Source organism: Salmo salar, chromosome ssa03 (assembly GCF_905237065.1).
Source record: "Salmo salar chromosome ssa03, Ssal_v3.1, whole genome shotgun sequence".
Lineage (NCBI taxonomy): Eukaryota > Metazoa > Chordata > Actinopteri > Salmoniformes > Salmonidae > Salmo > Salmo salar.
Genome location: NC_059444.1, coordinates 51895187 through 51916288, shown reverse-complemented (window position 1 = coordinate 51916288; position 21102 = coordinate 51895187). Strand labels below are relative to the sequence as shown.

The following is a 21102-nucleotide window of genomic DNA, read 5'->3' as shown; positions in this document are numbered from 1 at the left end:
CGGGGGCGGGCGATAGTGAACTGAGCTCTCGTCTGTTCCTGTGCCATTTGGCCTAGGGAGGAATTAAATGCTTTGGAACATTTGACTTAAACAGATGACACATGGAATACAATTAAGAGGAACATGGATGATGGAAGAAACAGACGTGCTCTATTCCTTTCTCTTTATCACACCGAGGCTCTCTTGCCACCCAGACCAATTGAAGTGAGTGATGGTCTTCTTGGGCCCCATTCAATTTCAGTCTCCTGGTTCCCCTGGGGCTTCCAAATGTGATACAACTGGATAGTGGATTGGTCTCGATTCAAGTAACATGGTGATGCTCCAGCTAGCCTTCCAACAGGACAATAAAAGCTTCATTTCCTGACCAACCAATGCCAAAAAGGAAGGAGTTAGGAGAAGTTGAAAGGAATACAAATGGAACTTGGCCCAGGTTGTCTCTCCTATCCATATTCACGCCTCTCTTCACTCTTTAACCTATTCCAACTTTCCTTTCATCTGAAAACCCAGTACCCCCCCCCCCCCCCCCTGTCGCTCTTTCTCTCTCTTTTTGATTTTCAATGCTGCCAGCCAAATGGTTTAAACACTTTACTTCTGTCTGCATTTGGGCTCAATTACGACTGGTTCACCACCCATCTTATCCAATTTTCTTGACACTAAGACTTTGCTGCGTTTGATATATTATACTGTTAACTTGTCATTTATGCCCTCCTCTCAATCTCCAGCGTCCTTAATTCCTGCTTGGCTTGAATAGGAAGGCCTAAAGCTTAAGTAAAACTGTCCTTCTAGTCAGACATTGTTGAGTGCTTTATGAAGATATTAGGATGGAAAGGAGAACGGATGTTTAAGAATTAAAAAAAATGAAATAAAGTCAAGGTTGGTCGTCAGTCATCTCTAGTGTGCGCTGTTTACACTTGTTAATCATTGTTTAGTTTTAACGTTTTGTCAGCGAGGCCTTTTTTCAAGACTATAGGGCAATAATCAAGCCGTAGTGTTGAAGACCCACTTTATAGCGTGATTGACAATTAATGGCCATGTTCCCGCATTCACAGTAAATGCCCCGGGGAGGGGGGGGGTGATGAACACGATTGTGATCTCTGTGTCACAGGACTCGTCTGAAGGTAACCCATACAAATGAATGGAAGCATAGAGGAAAAATAAGGGGTTAAATGTGTCAACAACAAAAAAACATATTTCCTAGATGTAGGACAGACACTCCGAAACCTTATTCCTTATGATTCATTTTTTGACTGTATTTTTTTTTGCCATTTATGAATGTGTTATTCAATGCCTTTCTATGGGTTATAGTAAAGGCCAAATTCAATATTTTATATATATTTTTGGGTGGATTTTTGGGGGATACCTGAAGGGGTCCTAGAATTCCAAATCAAATAGCTAAATGATCCAGAGGTTAAGTCGTACAGATATACCCGTAGCTGTAATGCCTTTAATGACTAGATGTAACAACTCATGTCTGATTTGTATAGTTTTTGACATGGACACACACACACACACACACACACACACACACACACACACACACACACACACACACACACACACACACACACACACACACACACACACACACACACACACACACACACACACACACACACACACACACACACACACACACACACACACACACACACACACACACGCGCGCGCGCGCACTTACGTTTTGACATAGGGGTCTGAGAAGCCGTTGACGTCCATGGCGGCCAGGTGAGCGCAGCGCTGCACCCCGACACACAGCCCCTCTCCTCTTCGCCCCCCTCCTCCTCCCTCGCCCTCGTCTAGCGGGGGAAGGAACTGCAGGGAGAGGAGCACCCGGCCCCTCTCCTCCAGACTGTGGAGCTGCTCGTTCTCCCACTGCTTGAAGAGGAAAGAAAAAAAGAAGGGGAGGTAAGGGTTGAAAGAGGAAAAAGGCAGAAGGTTTGATTCTTTCCTTCGCCTCCTCTCTTCTTCTCTGAGTAAAGGATTTGTCAGACAAGGATTTGAAGGTGGTTAGGAGGAGGATGAAGGGACACAGTTTGATACGAGAGCTAGTTGTCACGACTCCTGAAGCCTGGTTCGCGACGAGGCTACCAGGAAGCCTCGTCGCGAACCAGGCTTCAGGAGGCGTGACAACGACGTGATCTTCGAGGTATTACAAAGCAAGACTAATGTCCTGGTAATAGCCTATACGAGTACAGTAGGCTGCTTGTTATGAGTAGTGAGTACAGGACTTGTATGACGGAGGACGGTAAGACTCTCCAGTCTCCACTCTACAGTAATGAGCAGCATAGCAGCAGCATAGCACAACTCAACCAGTAGACGAGCACCAGACCCAAAGTCACCCCACACACAGTGTTAATGAATTAACCCTCATCACTATGAAAGGTCAATTACTAGATACATCTGACATGTCATGAATGTAGATAGAAAGATCCCCCCCCAGACAGACAGAGAGAGGAGAGGAGTAGATCAATAGTATACGCCTGGCTCCCTTCCCTTCGTCTCTCTCTCTCTCTCTCTCTGTCCTCTGAACGAACGCTCGCCCACTCTCACCCACCCACTGTTTGGCTCACACCACTGTCTTTATGTTCCTCACCATCATTCTGTCTCACACACACACACAAGTCCTCATTATGATGGATCCCCCGGTGATAGCAGTCGGAACATTGAATTCTCTCTCTCGCTCTCTCTCTCTCTAGGCTTGTTCCATCCTAAAAAATATATACATATTTTTTTTAATCAATGCTTTTGCATGTCGTGTTTCTAAAGTAAAACCCCATTCCATTTTCTAAAATCCTTGAAGCTAGCTAGGGCAATGTTTAGAAATTTCCGAGGTAGCCGAAGTTCTATTTCAGTGGTAAAAAGTTGACAGGGAGTCAGGGACAGAGCGGGTGCACATTCATCCACGTTGCTGTGAAAACCAAGGACCTTACCTTCTGACTAAGCCAGCAAGTCTAGTGTGTTGATGGTCCTTTGTGGTTCAGTTGCTGAAAGCGTGGCACTAGCATTAAGGTTGTGGGTCCATACAAAAACTGTATGGACTCACTACTGTCAGTTGCATTGGATAAAGGTGTCTGCTGCTAAGTGGCATATACACTGAGTATAGCAAACATTAGGAACAACTTCCTAATATTGAGTTGCACTGCCCCTTTTTTCCCCTCAGAAAAACCTAACTTTGTCGGGCATGGATTATACAAGGTGTCGAAAGCGTTCCACAGGGATGCTGGCCCATGTTGACTCCAATGCTTCCCACAGTTGTGTCAAGTTGGCTAAATGTCCTTTGGGTGGTAGACCGTTCGTAAATATACACAGGAATATACACATCCCTGTTAGTGAGCATTTGTCCTTTGCCAAGATGATCCATCCGTCCACCTGACAGGTGTGGCATATCAAAAAGCTGATTAAACAGCATGATCATTATACAGGTGCACCTTGTGCTGGGGACAATAAAAGGCCACTCTAAAATGTGCAGTTTTCTCACACAACACAATGCCACAGATGACTCAAGTTTTCAGGGAGCATGCAATTGACATGCTCACTGCAGGAATGTCTGCCAGAGCTGTTGCCAGAGAATTGAATGTTTATTTCCCTACCATAAGCCAACTCCAACGTCATTTTAGAGAATTTAGCAGTACGTCCAACCGGCCTCACAACCGCAGGCCACTTGTAACCACGCCAGTCCAGGACCTCCACATCAGGCTTCTTCACCTGTGGGATCATCTGAGACCAGCCACCCGGACAGCCACCCGGAAATTGAGGAGTATTTCTGTCTGTAATAAAGCCCTTTTGTGGTGAAAAACTAATTCTGATTGGCTGGGCCTGGCTCCTCATTGAGTGGGCCTGGCTCCCAAGTGCCTATGCCTTCCCAGGCCCACCAATGGCTGCACCCCAGCCCAGTCATGTGAAATCCATAGATTAGGGCCTAATTCATTTATTTCAATTGACCGACTTCCTAATATGAACTGTAACTCCGTAAAATCGTTGAAATTGTTCCATGTCGCGTTTATATTTTTGTTCAGTTTAGTTATCTGTTAACCTGACTATTCTCTCATTGATTTAATTGAGTTATTTCAGTAATTTGAGGGTTTTGTGTATAGTTGTCTAATGTTGGTGAGACATATTATTCTGTTTTAATGTTACTCCTGAATAACTAGGATAAATATAATAATTTTTCTTAAATGTATTTTTAACAAAGCTGAGATTTACTTTGATGTCCAAAGTGTAGGTATACAGGTGAAAGCAGTTATTGACAGTAATCTCATAGCAGAAAGATCGGAATGCCGTGAACCAAGAGGTTGTGAATTCAAATCCCAGGTAAGAACATGCTGAATAGTAATTACTGTATCAATAATCATACACAATGTAGTCAAAGTATGTAAGTTAAAAGCACTGTGTGTGTATCATAATGACATGTGAAATCATGTGATTTTCTACATGTGAAATCATGTGATTTTCTACATGTGAAATTGTGTTTTTTCCCTAAGGGTCAAGCCAGGCCCTACTCTCTCCTCTGCAAATAGATTCAGTGCACTCGGCCCCAGTGACGTTAAGAAAACATCAATCTAACCCAGACAGGATGAGGAGGCTAGCTGTCAGTTTAACCAGAGATCTCTAGTTAGTTGAAAGGCCCCAGCCACTATAGAAAACAACTCCAGGACTTCCCTCCCTTCACTGTCACCTGCTTACTTCTGAAGTTCTGAGAACGACAAGATTTCTGACTGGGATGTTTCTGTCTTTGCTGCTGTGCAAGCTGTCTTGAGACCGCTCACCTGGAATAGATCAGCTGCTTGCTAACATTTGCTTGTCAGGATGGGAGTGGACTTTTTGAAAGTGGTTAAGGATACAAGGTGTTAGCCAGACGGGGGCAGACTATTTAATTTCAACGAAGAGATTTGCAAATGTGGGTGCTGGAGATAGTGGTGGCCGACATTTGAAATATTTGTCACGGGATCTCTCCAATCCTCCAGCCCTCTACATGCTGCTCATCTCCCTTCATCTCCCTCCTTCTCTCCCTCTCCCTCTCTCCATCCACCCTTTCCACCCCCCCCCCTCGCCCTCTCACTTCCTCCCTTTCGCTCCCTCCCTCCCTCTGTCTCTCTCTCTCTCCTTCCATCCCTCCAGGCAGTGCCTCTGGTGTCTCTCCTGGTTGGTTGAAGCTCCAGTACAGTAATTGTATTGTAACAGAGCGAGCCAGCCAGGTAATGAGCACACGGTGAGTCAAAAACAACAATAGCAAAATGCCAGATCGACCTGAGACAAGACCGAGAGCGAGACAGAGAGACACAAGGTCACCATGACTCAACACTGACCATGAAGGCTTAACATGGACAGTAAACGAAACGTGAGCAAGGTACTACAATTTTGTTTTTCTTTTGCAATCCGTTTCTTCATCATTTCTGTCTTTGTCAGGAGATTGCGCGCAATTAGTGTGTAGACAGCATAGAACTCTATTCAATGCTAACTGATTAGTTTGACATTGTTCAGCCACAGTATAATGATTCGAACGAAGGTTCACATGCGACATACAATGCCTTCAGAAAGTATTTATGCCTCTTGACTTATTCCACATTTTTTGTGTTACAGTCTGAATTCAAAATTAATTAAATATATTTTATTTCACACCCATGTACACACAATACCCATAATGACAAAGTGAAAACATGTTTTTCGGAATTGTAGCAAATTTTTTGAAAATTAAATACAGAAATATCTCTATAATTTACATAAGTATTCTCACCCCTGAGTCAATACTTTGTAGAAGCACGTTTGACAGCGATTACAGCTTCGAATCATTTAGGGTATGTCTGTATCAGCTTTGCACATCTGGATTTGGGGGTTTTCTCCCATTCTTCCGTACAGATTTTCTCAAGCTCTGTTAAATTGGATGGGGAGTAGCGGTGAACAGCAATTTTCAAGTCTTTCCACCGATTTTCAATGGGATTCAAGTCTGGGCTTTGGCTAGGGCACTCAAGGACTTTCCCATTCTTGTTCTGAAGCCATTCCAGCATTGTTTTAACTGTATACTTGGGTTCATTGTCCTGTTGGAACATAAATCTTTGTCCCAGTCTTAAGGTAGTTTGCACTCTGAAGCAAGTTCTCAACAAGGTTTTGCCTGTATTTTGCTCCATTCATTGTTCCCTCTATCCTCACCAGTCACCCAGTCCCTGCCGCTGAAAAGCATCCTCACAGCATGATGCTGCCACCACCATGCTTCACGGTAGGGGTGGTGTTACACGGATGAAGAGCTGTGCCTGGTTTTCTCCAGACAGCGCTTTGCATTCAGGCCAAATAGTTCAATTTTTGGCTCATCAATCTACAGAATATTTTTCCTAATGCTTTCATGTGCCTTTTTGCAAACTACAGGCATTCTGTCATGTGCCTTTGTCTCAGGAGTGGCTTCCGTCTGGCCACTCTCCCATAAAGCCCAGATTGGTGTAGTGCTGTAGAGTCTGTTGTCCTTCTGGCAGGTTCCCCCATCTCAGCCAAGGAACTCTGTAGTTCTGTCAGAGTGGTCCTTCTTGCCCGGTTGCTCAGTTTGGTCGGACGGCCAGCTCTAGGCAGTCTGTTTCTAAAAACATGTTTTCAGTTTTTCATTATGGGGTATTGTGTGTAGATGGGAGAGAAAAAAAAAATATTTCATCCATTCTGAATTTAGGCTGTGACAACAAAATGTGGAATAAGTCAAGGGGTATGAATACTTTCTGAAGGCGCTGTATGTGTGCTTGGCGTTTGCTGACAGCTAGTTTGGGAGGAGAGGTCTCAGCAACAACACTCAAAACGTCGCCCGGTGTCTGGCATTGTGCATGACTAAAACCTTTCAAATGGGAGCACACACATACTCTCTCACACACACACACACACACACACACACACACACACACACACACACACACACACACACACACACACACACACACACACTCCTCCACTAATGAGCAGGTAAACACGTAGAGTCATGCAGGTCAGGTGGGCTGGACAGGAATGCAAATGTCTGTCTGTCTGAGGCACTGTGCTAGCTAGCTTGCATAGTCAGATGTATCTGATTAAACCACAGATGGCCATCCACCACGACCATCATGGCCACACACACATACACAAGTGCGCACACAAAGATGTACACACATGCGCAAGTGCACGCACGCAAGAACGCACGCAAGAACGCACGCAAGAACACACACACACATGACTGGCCTCCATCCAATCTATGTGAATTAAGAGCTGTCCAAGACAATCGAGACACAAAACTCCCACTTTCTTTTCAGCCTCTCTCCTTTTCCTTTCTTTTTCTCTCTCTTGCTTTGATCCCTCATTCCAAAAACCATTGGATTCAGTCTCTAGTCTTAACTCCCCTCAGAGAGTTGTCTGTCTGACACCATCTCTTATTTACCTACTTCATTCACATGCATTTGGACAGCTATTTATTCTATTGCGGACTATGTGCTGCAGGTGACCGCTGATGCAATGTATTGATTTAGGCGTTAATAACTGTGATGCCCTAGCTAGCACATTTGGTTCCTTGAAAGTTGTGGGAATGTATTTTTTTGGTTTCACATTAGTTGTGTGAACGAAACCACACATTTCCTGACTGGTAAGACAATGTTTTTTTAGCGTTCTGAGAACAGAACTGAACATTTTGCCTGTTCTGGGAATATTTATTTTTAGTGTGCAGGGAAGTTCTGAGAACGTTTGTCATGTCCTGACCATAGAAAGCGGTTATTTTCTATGGTTGAGTAGGTCAGGGCGTGACAGGGGGGTTTTCTAGTTTAGATTTTCTATGTTGTTATGTTCTAGTTTTGTACTTCTATGTTGGGTTTTGTTTGGGATGATCTCCAATTAGAGGCAGCTGGTCATCGTTGTCTCTAATTGGAGATCATACTTAAGTAGGTGTTTTTCCCACCTGGGTTTGTGGGAGATTGATTCTGAGTAAGTGTATGTTAACTCTTCGTCACGGTTTGTTGTTTTTGTTCATTCAGTTTATTTTGTATGTATTGCATAGTTTCACAGTTCAATAAAATATGTGGAACGATAATCACGCTGCACTTTGGTCCGCTTCATCCTACGACAACGTTTTACTCTGATTCCTTGAAAGTTTTCCTGGGAGGTTTTATTAGTGCTCTAAGAATGGAAATGACTTGCTATTTGGAGGTTTTTGAATAACTTCCTTAAAACTTTCACTAACACTGCTAGCTTATTTTGGGTTAATTTTTGTTTTACTCCAAGTACACATCGAAACTAATTTCCTTAAGCATGCAAACACATTTTTATTGTGATATGGCATCAGTGAGATTCAAACATATAATTTTATGTTTTCGATTCATAAAATTAAGTCCACTGCGCCAGCAGGATGGAGTAAGCAAACCATGTATTTTTACCCATACAAAGCTGTTCATTTTAGTCTATTCAAACAGACCCCATTTCAAAGGAAACAAGCACTCATTAAGATCAGGTGTGGCCAAACAGTGTGCACGGCCAACACACTTAACAAGATAGAGAATAGAAAGAGTTTTGTTGATGCTGAGAATGGAATGTATATGTTTTTTAGAAAACAGTCTTAGAACGTTCTCTGAACATTACTAAAGTTTTGTTCTGGTATTTATGGAATGTTTTCTTAACGTTCTTGGAACAATTTGAGAACATGACTTTAAATAGAACCATGAGGAAACATGTAGGAAACGTTATGCTGAAGCACTGAAAATCCTACAGAAGAACTTAGTTTTTTTATGTTCTCTGAACTATTTGAGAACATTCCCAATGTCAAACCAGTTGGAGAACATTCCTAGAACATTACCAACATTGACATTAAATGTAACCATGTTTGAACTTTTAGGAAGCGTTCTGCTAAAGTAATGAAATGCCAGGAAAATATATTTTTTTGGTCAAGTACCTTAAATGTACTGAGAATGTTCCAAAGCCAAACAACTATCCTGCACCATTCCCAGAAAGTTGTGGGAAAGTTGTATGCAAAATAACCTTGGAACAATAATAACCAAGCTTTCACCAACCTCTAAAAAACATATGGTTCTCAGAACGTTAGGTGCTAGCTGGGGCATATCTTTTTGCCGAAGCTTCAAAATGTGATGCTTATAAACTGATACCAGCCTGAGTTGTTGGCCCTTTCCTATGTATCACTGCCTTGTGTTCTGGATACATTTAGCATTTAAAAAAACTACCGGAATTGATCATATTCATACTCTGTTCTGTTCTCCATTATCTCTCCCCTCTCCTCCCATCTTTAAAAGCTGATTTATATTTCCCCTCTCATATTCCCCACATCTCATTGAAGTATCTAAGTAACTAAGGAAGAAAATAAGGTTGATAATGACTTATAATCAGTCTGCACAAAGTGGCTCCTATTGAAATTCTAATTTAGATCAATAGAAAGAGAAAGAAAATTGATAAACAGAAGCCAGTTAGTTTACTGAGGTGCTCAAACCCTCACATCGCTCTTTAATTTAGAATGTTAAAGCTTTGCTAATTGGCCCTGGTTAGGGGTGAGAAGGAGGGAGAGAAATGGAGAGAGAGAGTGCGGGAGATAGAGAAAGAGAGAGAGAGAGAGAGAGAGGGAGACAAGGAGAGGGTTGAGAGATATGGAGACAGAAAGAAGGCGGGGGGAAAAGATTGACAGAGAAAGAGAGAGCGGGAGGGAGCGACAAGGAGAGAGAGAGAAGGAGGGAGCGACAAGGAGAGAGAGAGAAGGAGGGAGCGAGAAGGAGAGAGAGAGAAGGAGGGAGCGACAAGGAGAGAGAGAGAAGGAGGGAGCGAGAAGGAGGGAGGAAGGAAAAGGGAAAGCACCTCTCTTAAGTAGCAGGAGATTCCTCGGAGGGCTGTCCCCATGGTGGTTGGAGAGGGGAGCTGGGGGAAGAAGAGGAAGAAATTGAGCTTATTTCTTCTTTGTGCATTTCTGTCCAAAGAAGCTATAACTCAAGGGATTGCAGTTGAGAGAAGTGTGTGTGTGTGGGTGTGCATTGGTGTGTGGGTACGTGTGTGCATGCATGTGTGTGTCGGGTCTCGTACTGGGGGTGGGTGTTCCAGACAGGTGTGGAAGTGTTTGGTCTGGTCTGGCTTGACGCGCTTCAGGGGAACGCGAGACTCCCCGATGAACTCATTATGAGTCAATTTATCCTCATCACACACTGACAACCTGCAACAGGGAGAAAAAGAGCGAGAGAGAGGTTTTAATTTCATCAATACCTTTACTAGCCCAATATTTACATAATTAAAAGCACAAAATGTACTGAATTTTAATGGACCTAGATACAGTTGAAGTTGGAAGTTTACATACACCTTAGCCAAATACATTTAAACTCCGTTTTTCACAATTCCTGACATTTAATCCTAGTAAAAATCCCCTGTCTTATTTCAGTTAGGATTACCACTTTATTTTAAGAATGTGAAATGTCAGAATAATAGCAGAGAGAATGATTTATTTCAGCTTTTATTTCTTTCATCACATTCCCAGTGGGTCGGAAGTGAACATACACTCAATTAGTATTTGGTAGCATTGCCTTTAAATTGTTTAACTTGATTCAAACGTTTTGGGTAGCCTTCCACAAGCTTCCCACAATAAGTTGGGTGAATTGTGGCCCATTCCTCCTGACAGAGCTGGTGTAACTGAGTCAGGTTTGTAGGCCTCCTTGCTCACACATGCTTTTTCAGTTCTGCCCACACATGTTCTATAGGATTGAGGTCAGGGCTTTGTGATGGCCACTCCAATACCTTGACTTTGTTGTCCTTAAGCCATTTTGCCACAACATCTCTAGGAGACAGAACACGTCTCCTTCCTGAGCGGTATGACGGCTGCATGGTCCTATGGTGTTTATACTTGCGTACTACTGTTTGTACAGATGAACGTGGTACCTTCAGGCATTTGGAAATTGCTCCCAAGGATGAACCAGACTTATTGAGGTCTACAATTATTTTCTGAGATCTTGGCTGATTTCTTTAGATTTTCCCATGATGTCAAGCAAAGAGGCACTGAGTTTGAAGGTAGGCCTTGAAATACATCCACAGGTACACCTCCAATTGACTCAAATGATGTCAATTAGCCTATCAGAAGCTTCTAAAGCCATGACATAATTTTCTGGAATTTCCTGTTTAAAGGCACAGTCAACTTAGTGTATGTTAACTTCTGACCCACTGGAATTGTGATGAATTATATGTGAAATAGTCTGCCTGTAAACAATTGTTGGAAACATTTTTTGAACATGCACACCCCGACCCCCTGCATCTCATGTGTCCTGGTCTTCCACACTGTCATTTCTGCCTGCCCCAACAGGTAGTTTACTAGGCAGTCCCTTCGCCTGTTGGCTACACTACACCTAGACCCTCCAACGTATAGGTCCAGAGTCAGCCCCAACCCTAGGCCTGTACACCACCCACCCAGGAGAGAAAACAACCCTACCGGCCTGGAACAAGACAATAACTAATGCTGCACTGTATCCTCCCCACAGAACAGATACCCCCTCCCCGCTGATGGATCAAGGTGCGACACCTATCTGTTTGTAGATGGGGAGAGAGAGAGAGAGAGAGAGAGAGAGAGAGAGAGAGAGAGAGAGGGAGAGAGAGGGAGAGGGAGGGAGAGAGAGGGAGAGAGAGAGAGAGGGAGAGAGAGAGAGAGAGAGAGGGAGGGAGAGAGAGAGAATAGTGAAAGATTAAGTAAGACAGAAGTGATGGATGGATTCAGGGAAGGAGTGAGGGAGAGAGAGAGAGAGAGAGAGAGAGAGAGAGAGAGAGAGAGAGAATAGGGAAAGATGAAGTAAGACAGAAGTGATGGATGGATTCAGGGAAGGAGTGAGGGAGAGAGAGAGAGAAAGCGACAGAGGGGGTGGGGGGGAATCATGTTCAGACTGGGATGGACCTCTGTGTGACAGTTTGATGCAGAAGAGGAATCAGCCCAGAATGAAATGCAAATGTATTATTTATTAATGGGATGAGAATGGAATTGGCAACTCTTTGAGGTGGGCCTGTTCAAAGGGCAATGTGTTGCTCAAGTTCAAACCAGCGCTCACTCTCCCAGAACGATACCTGAACATATACACACACACACACACATACATGTGCACGTACACACAAGCATGCGAACACACATACACACACACACACACACACACACACACACAGAGCTCGAGAGATAAACCACTAAATTACTTTCTCACTCTCGCTTTCATGACAAAAAAATGGCCCAACCCCAGCAAAGTTTTAAAGGTCGGCCGGGAATCAGGTGTTGCCTAGGGATACGGATAATTTGCAGTGTGTTGTGGGCACACACAGGTAATTTACCGTGGTTAATCACGGGATGAACCGGAGTGCAGCGGTGTTCCGCTCTTCTCCTTAGGAGAAGCCTCCGAGTGGCTCTGAGAGTGCCATAACGTAATTCAAGAGGATATTACCACGGGCGACAGGCGGAATTATTCTGGCTAAATATACGACACACTGTCTTGCATCCCAAACGGCACCCTACTTCCTTCAGTGCACTACCTTTGACCAGAGCCCTAAGGGCGCTGGCCAAAAGTAGTGTACTATATAGGGAATAAGGTGCCATTTGCGATGCAGCCACTGTCAAAGCCGTTGACAGGAAGAGACGTATTTTCAGAGAAACAACACTTGCTTGCTAGATAAGGCAAGTGCGCACACACACACATACCCACTGCCTTCACTACCTGAATTTAGTTCATTTCAAATTGAAATATGTATGGTCACAGAGCTTAATGTTAATGTGTTTCCGTTGTGTGTCTTTGTTTATATATTTGTGTTTTAAACACCAACACTTTCCTATCATTGCCAAAGGTAAATGTCAGTGTGTTCCTCTTGTCCTTATGTAATTGAGCTAGCCTATATATTATGTGGGGTGAATTCGGAAAGAGTGGGACATCATATAAACTGGGACAGCTTAATCCTGACGTATTTATTTCTTGGTCTGACGAGAGAAAATCGAAATTATTGTTACTAAGCCCTTGCAGAGAAACCACATAATCAAAATCACATAACTTCATTGGTGCGACGTCACAGACGGGGGCACAGCAAGCTTCACACAGGAAGCGCAGCCTGCGAAGCACACGGTAAGATCAGTGACATCACTTTTTTCTGTTTTAAGGTTATAAAGATGTGCCAAACTGTGATGTAAACGTGCGTACTAGGTATTAGTGCATTAAAATATATAAAAAATAAGTTGCCAATATTATGTTTCAATTTAGTAATTCATTAATTTATTTAGTTGTCCCCTTTACCAACTACAGAGCTAAAGTAGGACAGCATGGAGTAGCTAAAGTGGGACAATCTTATAGGCTTTTCCAATGGAGGAAAGAGATCCCAGTTTAGGGACCCCCTGTACTTAGGTTGGGCAGGACTGGTTCTTGTAGTACTATATCCAGAGATATTAGAGAAAGGAGAAGATAGGAATCCCAATGGGCAGTGAATGGAGGATTGTATAACACCCCACCCAGCAGTCTATCAACCAATCGCGTTCACGTTGACATGCTGTGTCCCGCGGTTGCTAAGCTAATCGTCACGCAATCCCTTCTCAAAGTCAGAGTAGAGAAACCCGCCTATTTTCTTCAAAAGTACGCAATGCCACAATTCCAAAGCTCTACGCTATTACAGAGATCGAGGTAATTATCTCACATCTCGGAAAAGATTTGTAATGTTGTACTTTTTGTTCACGAAATTCATGCTAATGTTGGGGTTTTGAGCTAGCAGCCCATTGACTCCCATTCAATCCTTGAAGGCGAGCCGTCCTTGTCTCAGAATAGCCCAGAATGCACTGCACAGCACACTGACCCATTGACGACGCATAGGCAACGTACACAGTGAGCGTTAAGAGAATTCCAATGGAGTGTCCCATCGCCTCAAAAGTATCTCTGCTATATCCTGTAATTTTTTTTATTGTAGTACTGTTGTTTGGGTGAATTCTGAAAAAGTGGGCAACTTTTTTGCATTTTCAATCACGGCCTTGTGATTGTTAACTTGTTGAAACGTTTTTGCTCACATCGGCCACAGAGAGCGAGATCACACAGACATCTTGAAAAACAGGGACATTCACGCAAGGCACAGTGTTATATTCCTCGAAGCGAGCATAAAAGGCATTTTACTCGTTTGGGAGTTCTCGTGGCTGTGTTTCCTTTTGTAATCAGTTATCGTCCGCAAGTCCTGCCACATACGACGAGCGTCGGTGCCGGTGTAATAGGATTCCACCTTCCTCCTATATTGTCCTTTTGCATCTTTGATGTCTCGTCAGAGATCGTAGCGGGCTTTCTTGTATGCGTCAATATCCGTATCCCATTCCTTGTAAGTGGTAACTAGACATTGTCTACGCACTTATTGATGAAGCCCTTGACTGTTGTGGTAAACTCCTTAATGCTGTCAAATGAATCCTAGAACATCCCAATCTGTACATACAACTGAAATGTATGTATGCATGCACACACACGCACACACACACGCATGCGCGCGCACATGCACACACACCTGAGTGTCTTTCTATGCATGTCCTCCTCTGTGATCCCAACATAGGTAAGCATTTCATTCCACACCGGATTCAGAGTATTCCGCACTATCTTTGTCTTCAACTTGTTAGCCTGAAAGAGAGAGACAGTGAATAGAGAGAGAGAGAGATGCAGAGAGAGAGAGAGGGAGGGAGAGAGAGAGAAATAAAGGAATGAAGGAAAGATGTTGGTTTTTTTAAAGAGAGGAAGGGAAACAGTATTCTGTAGTGTCAACAAAATGAATCAATAGAGTTCAGAGACATTGACTCCATTCTAACATATTAGAGGGGAAGACAACATACCTGAACCTGTATCAGTATCAGATCCCATAATTACATGACTCACCTTGCAGGCCCCGGGAAGAAGGTGCAGTTTGACATAGGGGTCTGCTAGGCCATTAAAATCCATAGGCTTCAGACCCTGAAAAGAGGAAAGGCAGACAAGAAAACAGAGCAAGAAAGAAAGAAAGAAAAAGAGAGGCTTAACAAAGAAAGAGGGCCAAGAGCTAGGCAAACATGAAGGCTGCTTCTGAAATGGCACCCTATTCCCCATTCATGTCAATGGGACCATTCAACTCCACATTAAAGTTAGTCAGAAGTCAAGCTGAGTCTAATTAGTTCCCTTTCATTTGGGATGATTGAGGCCTGCATATTTTAGGGTGAACTATCCCTTTAATGCTCCCCTATGATTGCCTTCATTCATTTACTTTACTAGACCCTCTTTTTCTGGAATGGAATGCAAAAATTCTACAAATGTGTGATGGCAGGGCAAGTGACATCCATGGATGCCGGAGCGGCCCAATCCCAAATCGACCCCTAGACCCTGCGCCCTATGCACTTCTGGAGATCTGAGAGGATTTGATTGGTATCAGAGGGCACGATGGAGCTATTAACATATATCTTGCATCTGTCACATTCTCTCAGATCTCCAAAAGTGCATAGGACGCAGGGTCTAGGGCTCGATTTGGGATTGGGCTGAAGGGCAGATAGGAAATGAGTGAACAGTGAGGTTACCTTGGCCCTGAGGATAGTGCAGTGTAGCTTACTGGAGGCTCGCTCGTACCACAAATCAAACTCCAGTGTTCCCAAAGCAGCTGTATAGGAGACAACCAGTGGAACGGTTAAAAACCAGTAGCATGTGTCAGAAACAAACACCACCACTCCTACATGTCCTGCACTTGTGAAAACCCCCATATCAATGACCTAGGGTGGGTGAGTCACATAAATAATACAACTCGGCAGCAAAAGTAGGCAAGGAACGTTTATCAGTGAACCAATCAATCAATCAATCAATCAACCAATCCGTCAGTCAATCAATAGTGTCCAGCCATGTTTGATGTGACAATGACCATAGGAGTTGGCAAGACAGTACACACCGATCTTGGACCAGGCTATTGCAACATACCTGTCACAATGGAAGCCACAGAATGGACTCACAGAAGGCTTTGAAACCAACCAATGACTGTATGAAAAGGACAGCACACTGACTTCCACAATCTGAAAGTACACACATGCTAAAGACATTACATATAGATGTCACAACAGAGTACATCAATGAAACACTATGCATTTATATGGGATGTAAATCACGTTTATGCGTGCACACACACACACACCCCACCCACCCCCACACACACAAACACAGTCAACAACACGCCAAACCCTGGACTCACTGAAGTCGTCACTGTCAGAACTGTTGATCTCCACAGACGTGTCCATGCTGCTCTGTAACGACAAAGACCCGCCCCCTCCCATCGCCCCCGGCAGCAATGGCGTCAAGAGTCCTCCCCTGCCGCCACCCCCCATCCCGCTGGCCGCGCCCCCAGGACTGAGGACTAATGGGGAGCCAGTGGGTTTGGGGGAGAGGGGCTCAGAGGTGGGGGACAGGCGGGGGAAGTAGGCAGAGATTGTTCTGATAGGTCGGATGGGGCCAGGGCAGACGTCAATGGCCATGTGTTCCTGGATGGTGATGCTGAGTTTCTTTCCTTTACGCAACGTCATAGAGCTGAAATGGAGAGGGAGGGGGGAGAGGGGGATGGCGGGGGAGGGAGGGGGTGAGAGAGGAATGTGGGGAGAGAGATAGGGGATGAAAGAGAAGAGTGGGGAGAATGGGAAGGGAGTGACAGAGGGTGAGGAAGAGCAAAGTACAGGAGGAGAGAGGGAGAATGAGAGAGAGAAGTGGGAAGAGAGAGAGGAAACAAGAGAGGAGTGTGGGAAGAGAGAAAGGGGATGGCAGTGAGAAGAGATGGAGAGAAGGAGATGAGAGAGCGGAGTGTGTGGAGAGAGGGGGTGGATCAGAGTGGGGGGAGAGAGAAGAGTGTATTTCATTAAAGACAATTAGACTGTGTCTGTTAAATATGCTTAACATGGTTTCAAGGTCCAAACTGGTGTTTCAAGCAACACAATTCATGGCAATAATTGGCCTTTGCTGTGATGGGCTAGAGACTGATACATTTTAACTAGCGAAAACACACACACACACACACACACACACACACACACACACACACACACACACACACACACACACACACACACACACACACACACACACACACACACACACACACACACACACACACACACACACACACACACACACACACAGAGACAGGCACAGACACAAACCCACACGGTTGTCAACACACATCAGGTCGTCCAGCATCAGTCTGTCAAGTATCAGAGCGGTCGGCATGGCAGGAGAGTGACAGAAGACAGGAGACGTGTCATAGTGACTAGTAGAGAGCGAGAGAGACAGAGACAGGGGAGCACTGCAAATTAAGACATTTCTACACTACAACCACTAATGATGACATCACCACACTAACGATAACATAATGCCACTTTAATATTGTTTACATATCTTACATTACTCATATCACATGTATATACTGTATTTTATACCATCTATTGCACATTGCCTATGCCGCTCGGCCTTCGCTCATCCATATACTTACATGTACATATTCTCATTCACCCCTTTAGATTTGTGTGTATTAGGTAGTTGTTGGGGAATTGTTAGATTACTTGTTAGATATTACTGCACTGTCGGCACAAGAAGCACAAGCATTTCATTACACTCGCATTAACATTTGCTAACCATGTGTACAGTGAGGGAAAAAAGTATTTGATCCCCTGCTGATTTTGTGTGTTTGCCCACTGACAAAGAAATGATCAGTCTATAATTTTAATGGTAGGTTTATTTGAACCGTGAGAGACAGAATAACAACAAAAAAATCCAGAAAAACACGTAAAAAATGTTATAAATTGATTTGCATTTTAATGAGGGAAATAAGTATTTGACCCCTCTGCAAAACATGTAGTTGGCCACCAGGTTTGCACACATCTCAGGAGGGATTTTGTCCCACTCCTCTTTGCAGATCTTCTCCAAGTCATTAAGGTTTCGAGGCTGACGTTTGGCAACTCGAACCTTCAGCTCCCTCCACAGATTTTCTATGGGATTAAGGTCGGGAGACTGGCTAGGCCACTCCAGGACCTTACTGTGCTTCTTCTTGAGCCACTCCTTTGTTGCCTTGGCCGTGTGTTTTGGGTCATTGTCATGCTGGAATACCCATCCACAACCCATTTTCAATGCTCTGGCTGAGGGAAGGAGGTTTTCACTCAAGATTTGACGGTACATGGCCCCGTCCATCGTCCCTTTGATGCGGTGAAGTTGTCCTGTCCCCTTAGCAGAAAAACCCCCCCAAAGCATAATGTTTCCACCTCCATGTTTGACTGTGGAGATGGTGTTCTTAGGGTCATAGGCAGCATTCCTCTTCCTCCAAACACGGCGAGTTGAGTTGATGCCAAAGAGCTCCATTTTGGTCTCATCTGACCACAACACTTTCACCCAGTTGTCCTCTGAATCATTCAGATGTTCATTGGCAAACTCAGACGGGCATGTGTATGTGCTTTCTTGAGCAGGGGGACCTTGCGGGCGCTGCAGGATTTCAGTCCTTCACGGCATAGTGTGTTACCAATTGTTTTCTTGGTGACTATGGTCCCAGCTGCCTTGAGATCATTGACAAGATCCTCCCGTGTAGTTCTGGGCTGATTCCTCACCGTTCTCATGATCATTGCAACTCCACGAGGTGAGATCTTGCATGGAGCCCCAGGCCAAGGGAGATTAACAGTTCTTTTGTGTTTCTTCCATTTGTGAATAATCACACCAACTGTTGTCACCTTCTCACCAAGCTGCTTGGCGATGGTCTTGTAGCCCATTCCAGCCTTGTGTAGGTCTACAATCTTGTCCTTGACATCCTTGGAGAGCTCTTTGGTCTTGGCCATGGTGGAGAGTTTGGAATCTGATTGATTGATTGCTTCTGTGGACAGGTGTCTTTTATACAGTTAACAAACTGAGATTAGGAGCACTCCCTTTAAGAGTGTGCTCCTAATCTCAGCTCATTACCTGTATAAAAGACACCTGGGAGCCAGAAATCTTTCTGATTGAGAGGGGGTCAAATACTTATTTCCCTCATTAAAATGCAAATCAATTTATAACATTTTTGACATGCGTTTTTCTGGATTTTTGTTGTTGTTATTCTGTCTCTCACTGTTCAAATAAACCTACCATTAAAATTATATACTGATCATTTCTTTGTCAGTGGGCAAACGTACAAAATCAGCAGGGGATCAAATACTTTTTCCCCTCACTGTATGTGACAAATAACATTTGATTTGATTTTGATTTGACATTACCACTCTAATGTAAGAATGACATCACCACACTAATGCTATCCTCACCACACCACAGCCATTAATTATAACATCACCACACTAATAATGACAACCCCTGTCACGGGCTGGCTCGAGGAACAACAGGAGAGGTAGAGTCAGGCGCAGGAGACAGAGAGAGTTCGTGACCACACTTCTTTATTTGAAGCACTGTACGTGGTCGACAAGGTATAGGGGCGCAGCCCTGAACGATTCTGCGGTGGTGTACACAAAATAAAAGAAACCACTGGCAGAAGGAAAAACTAAATACACGTTCTTACGAACACACAAAACCCGGACAAGCAACACAATCACGTACAACCACATACATCCTACGCTAACCTAAATAACCCCCCCTTACTAATGACTAACCCAAAACAGGTGTGTGCCTACCTAGACCTAACCAAACGAAAGTGAAACAAAAAGGGATCGATGGTAGCTAGTAGGCCGGCGACGACGACCGCCGAGCTCCGCCCGGCCGAGGAGGGGCGCCACCATCCGTCACTGTCGTGACAGTACTCCCCCCCCTGACGCGGCTCCCGCAGCGCGCCGACGCCCGGCCTCGAGGACGCCCCGGAGGGCGAGGCGCAGGGCGATCCGGATGGAGGCTGTGGAACTCCCGGATGAGCGCTGGGTCCAGTATGTCCTCCACCGGTACCCAGCACCTCTCCTCCGGGCCGTACCCCTCCCAGTCCACGAGGTACTGCAGGCCCCTCGCCCGGCGTCTGGAGTCCAAGATGGACCGGACTGTGTACGCCGGGGGCCCCCCGATGTCCAGGGGGGGTGGAGGGACCTCCCGTACCTCATTTTCCTGCAGCGGACCAGCTACCACCGGCCTGAGGAGAGACACATGAAACGAGGGGTTAATGCGATAATAAGAAGGAAGTTGTAATCTGTAACACACCTCGTTTATTCTCCTCAGGACTTTAAATGGCCCCAACAAACCGCGGACCCAGCTTCCGGCAGGGCAGGCGGAGGGGCAGGTTCCGGGTCGAGAGCCAGACTCTCTCCCCTGGGGTGAACACCGGGGCCTCGCTGCGGTGCCGGTCAGCGCCGCTTTTTGTCGTACCCTGGTTCGTTCCAGGGATTCCTGCACAGCGTTCCAGGTCTCCCTTGAGCGCTGAACCCATTCCTCCACCGCAGGGGCCTCCGTCTGGCTCTGATGCCATGGCCCCAGGACCGGCTGATAACCCAACACACATTGGAATGGTGATATGTTGGTGGAGGAGTGGCGCAAAGAGTTCTGAGCCATTTCGGCCCATGGCACGAACCTTGCCCACTCCCCTGGCCGGTCCTGGCAGTAGGACCGCAGGAACCTGCCCACCTCCTGGTTTACCCTTTCCACCTGCCCATTACTTTCGGGGTGAAACCCCGAGGTCAGACTGACCGAAACCCCCAGTCGCTCCATAAACGCCCGCCACACTCTGGACGTGAACTGGGGGCCTCGATCTGAGACGATATCCTCGGGCACCCCGTAGTGCCGGAAGACGTGGGTGAATAAGGCTTCTGCGGTCTGCAGGGCCGTAGGAAGACCGGGTAACGGAAGCAGACGGCAGGACTTAGAAAACCGGTCCACAACGACCAGGATCGTAGTGTTGCCCTGAGACGGCGGGAGATCGGTCAAGAAATCCACCGCCAGGTGGGACCATGGTCGTTGTGGAACCGGGAGGGGCTGTAATTTCCCTCTAGGCAGGTGCCTGGGAGCCTTACTCTGAGCGCACACCGAACAGGAGGAGACATAGTGCCTCACGTCCCTCACCAAGGTGGGCCACCAGTATCTCCCACTAAGACCACGCACTGTCCGCTCAACCCCTGGGTGACCCGAGGAGGGAAGCGTGTGAGCCCACCGAATCAGCCGATCGCGAACATCGAGCGGAACGTACTTACGACCCACTGGACACTGCGGAGGAGTA

The 21102-nt window shown here is 45.4% G+C and overlaps 1 protein-coding gene across 2 annotated transcripts in view; it reads right to left on the bottom strand.

Moving 5' to 3' along the window:
* doc2a (double C2-like domains, alpha) overlaps positions 1 to 21102 on the bottom strand; it is a 64125-nt gene that overhangs the window by 7910 nt on the left and 35113 nt on the right. Inside the window, exons 2-8 of one of the 2 annotated variants that reach the window (XM_014192343.2) lie at positions 16150 to 16481; positions 15491 to 15570; positions 14823 to 14897; positions 14461 to 14570; positions 10012 to 10138; positions 9790 to 9849; positions 1679 to 1875 (exon numbers count right to left, since the gene is read on the bottom strand). In XM_014192343.2, the coding sequence (XP_014047818.1) occupies positions 1679 to 1875; positions 9790 to 9849; positions 10012 to 10138; positions 14461 to 14570; positions 14823 to 14897; positions 15491 to 15570; positions 16150 to 16477 (977 nt within the window). In that variant the 5' untranslated portion in view covers positions 16478 to 16481. The remainder of the gene's footprint in view (positions 1 to 1678; positions 1876 to 9789; positions 9850 to 10011; positions 10139 to 14460; positions 14571 to 14822; positions 14898 to 15490; positions 15571 to 16149; positions 16482 to 21102) is intronic. The other variant, XM_045716117.1, reaches the window with a different exon arrangement.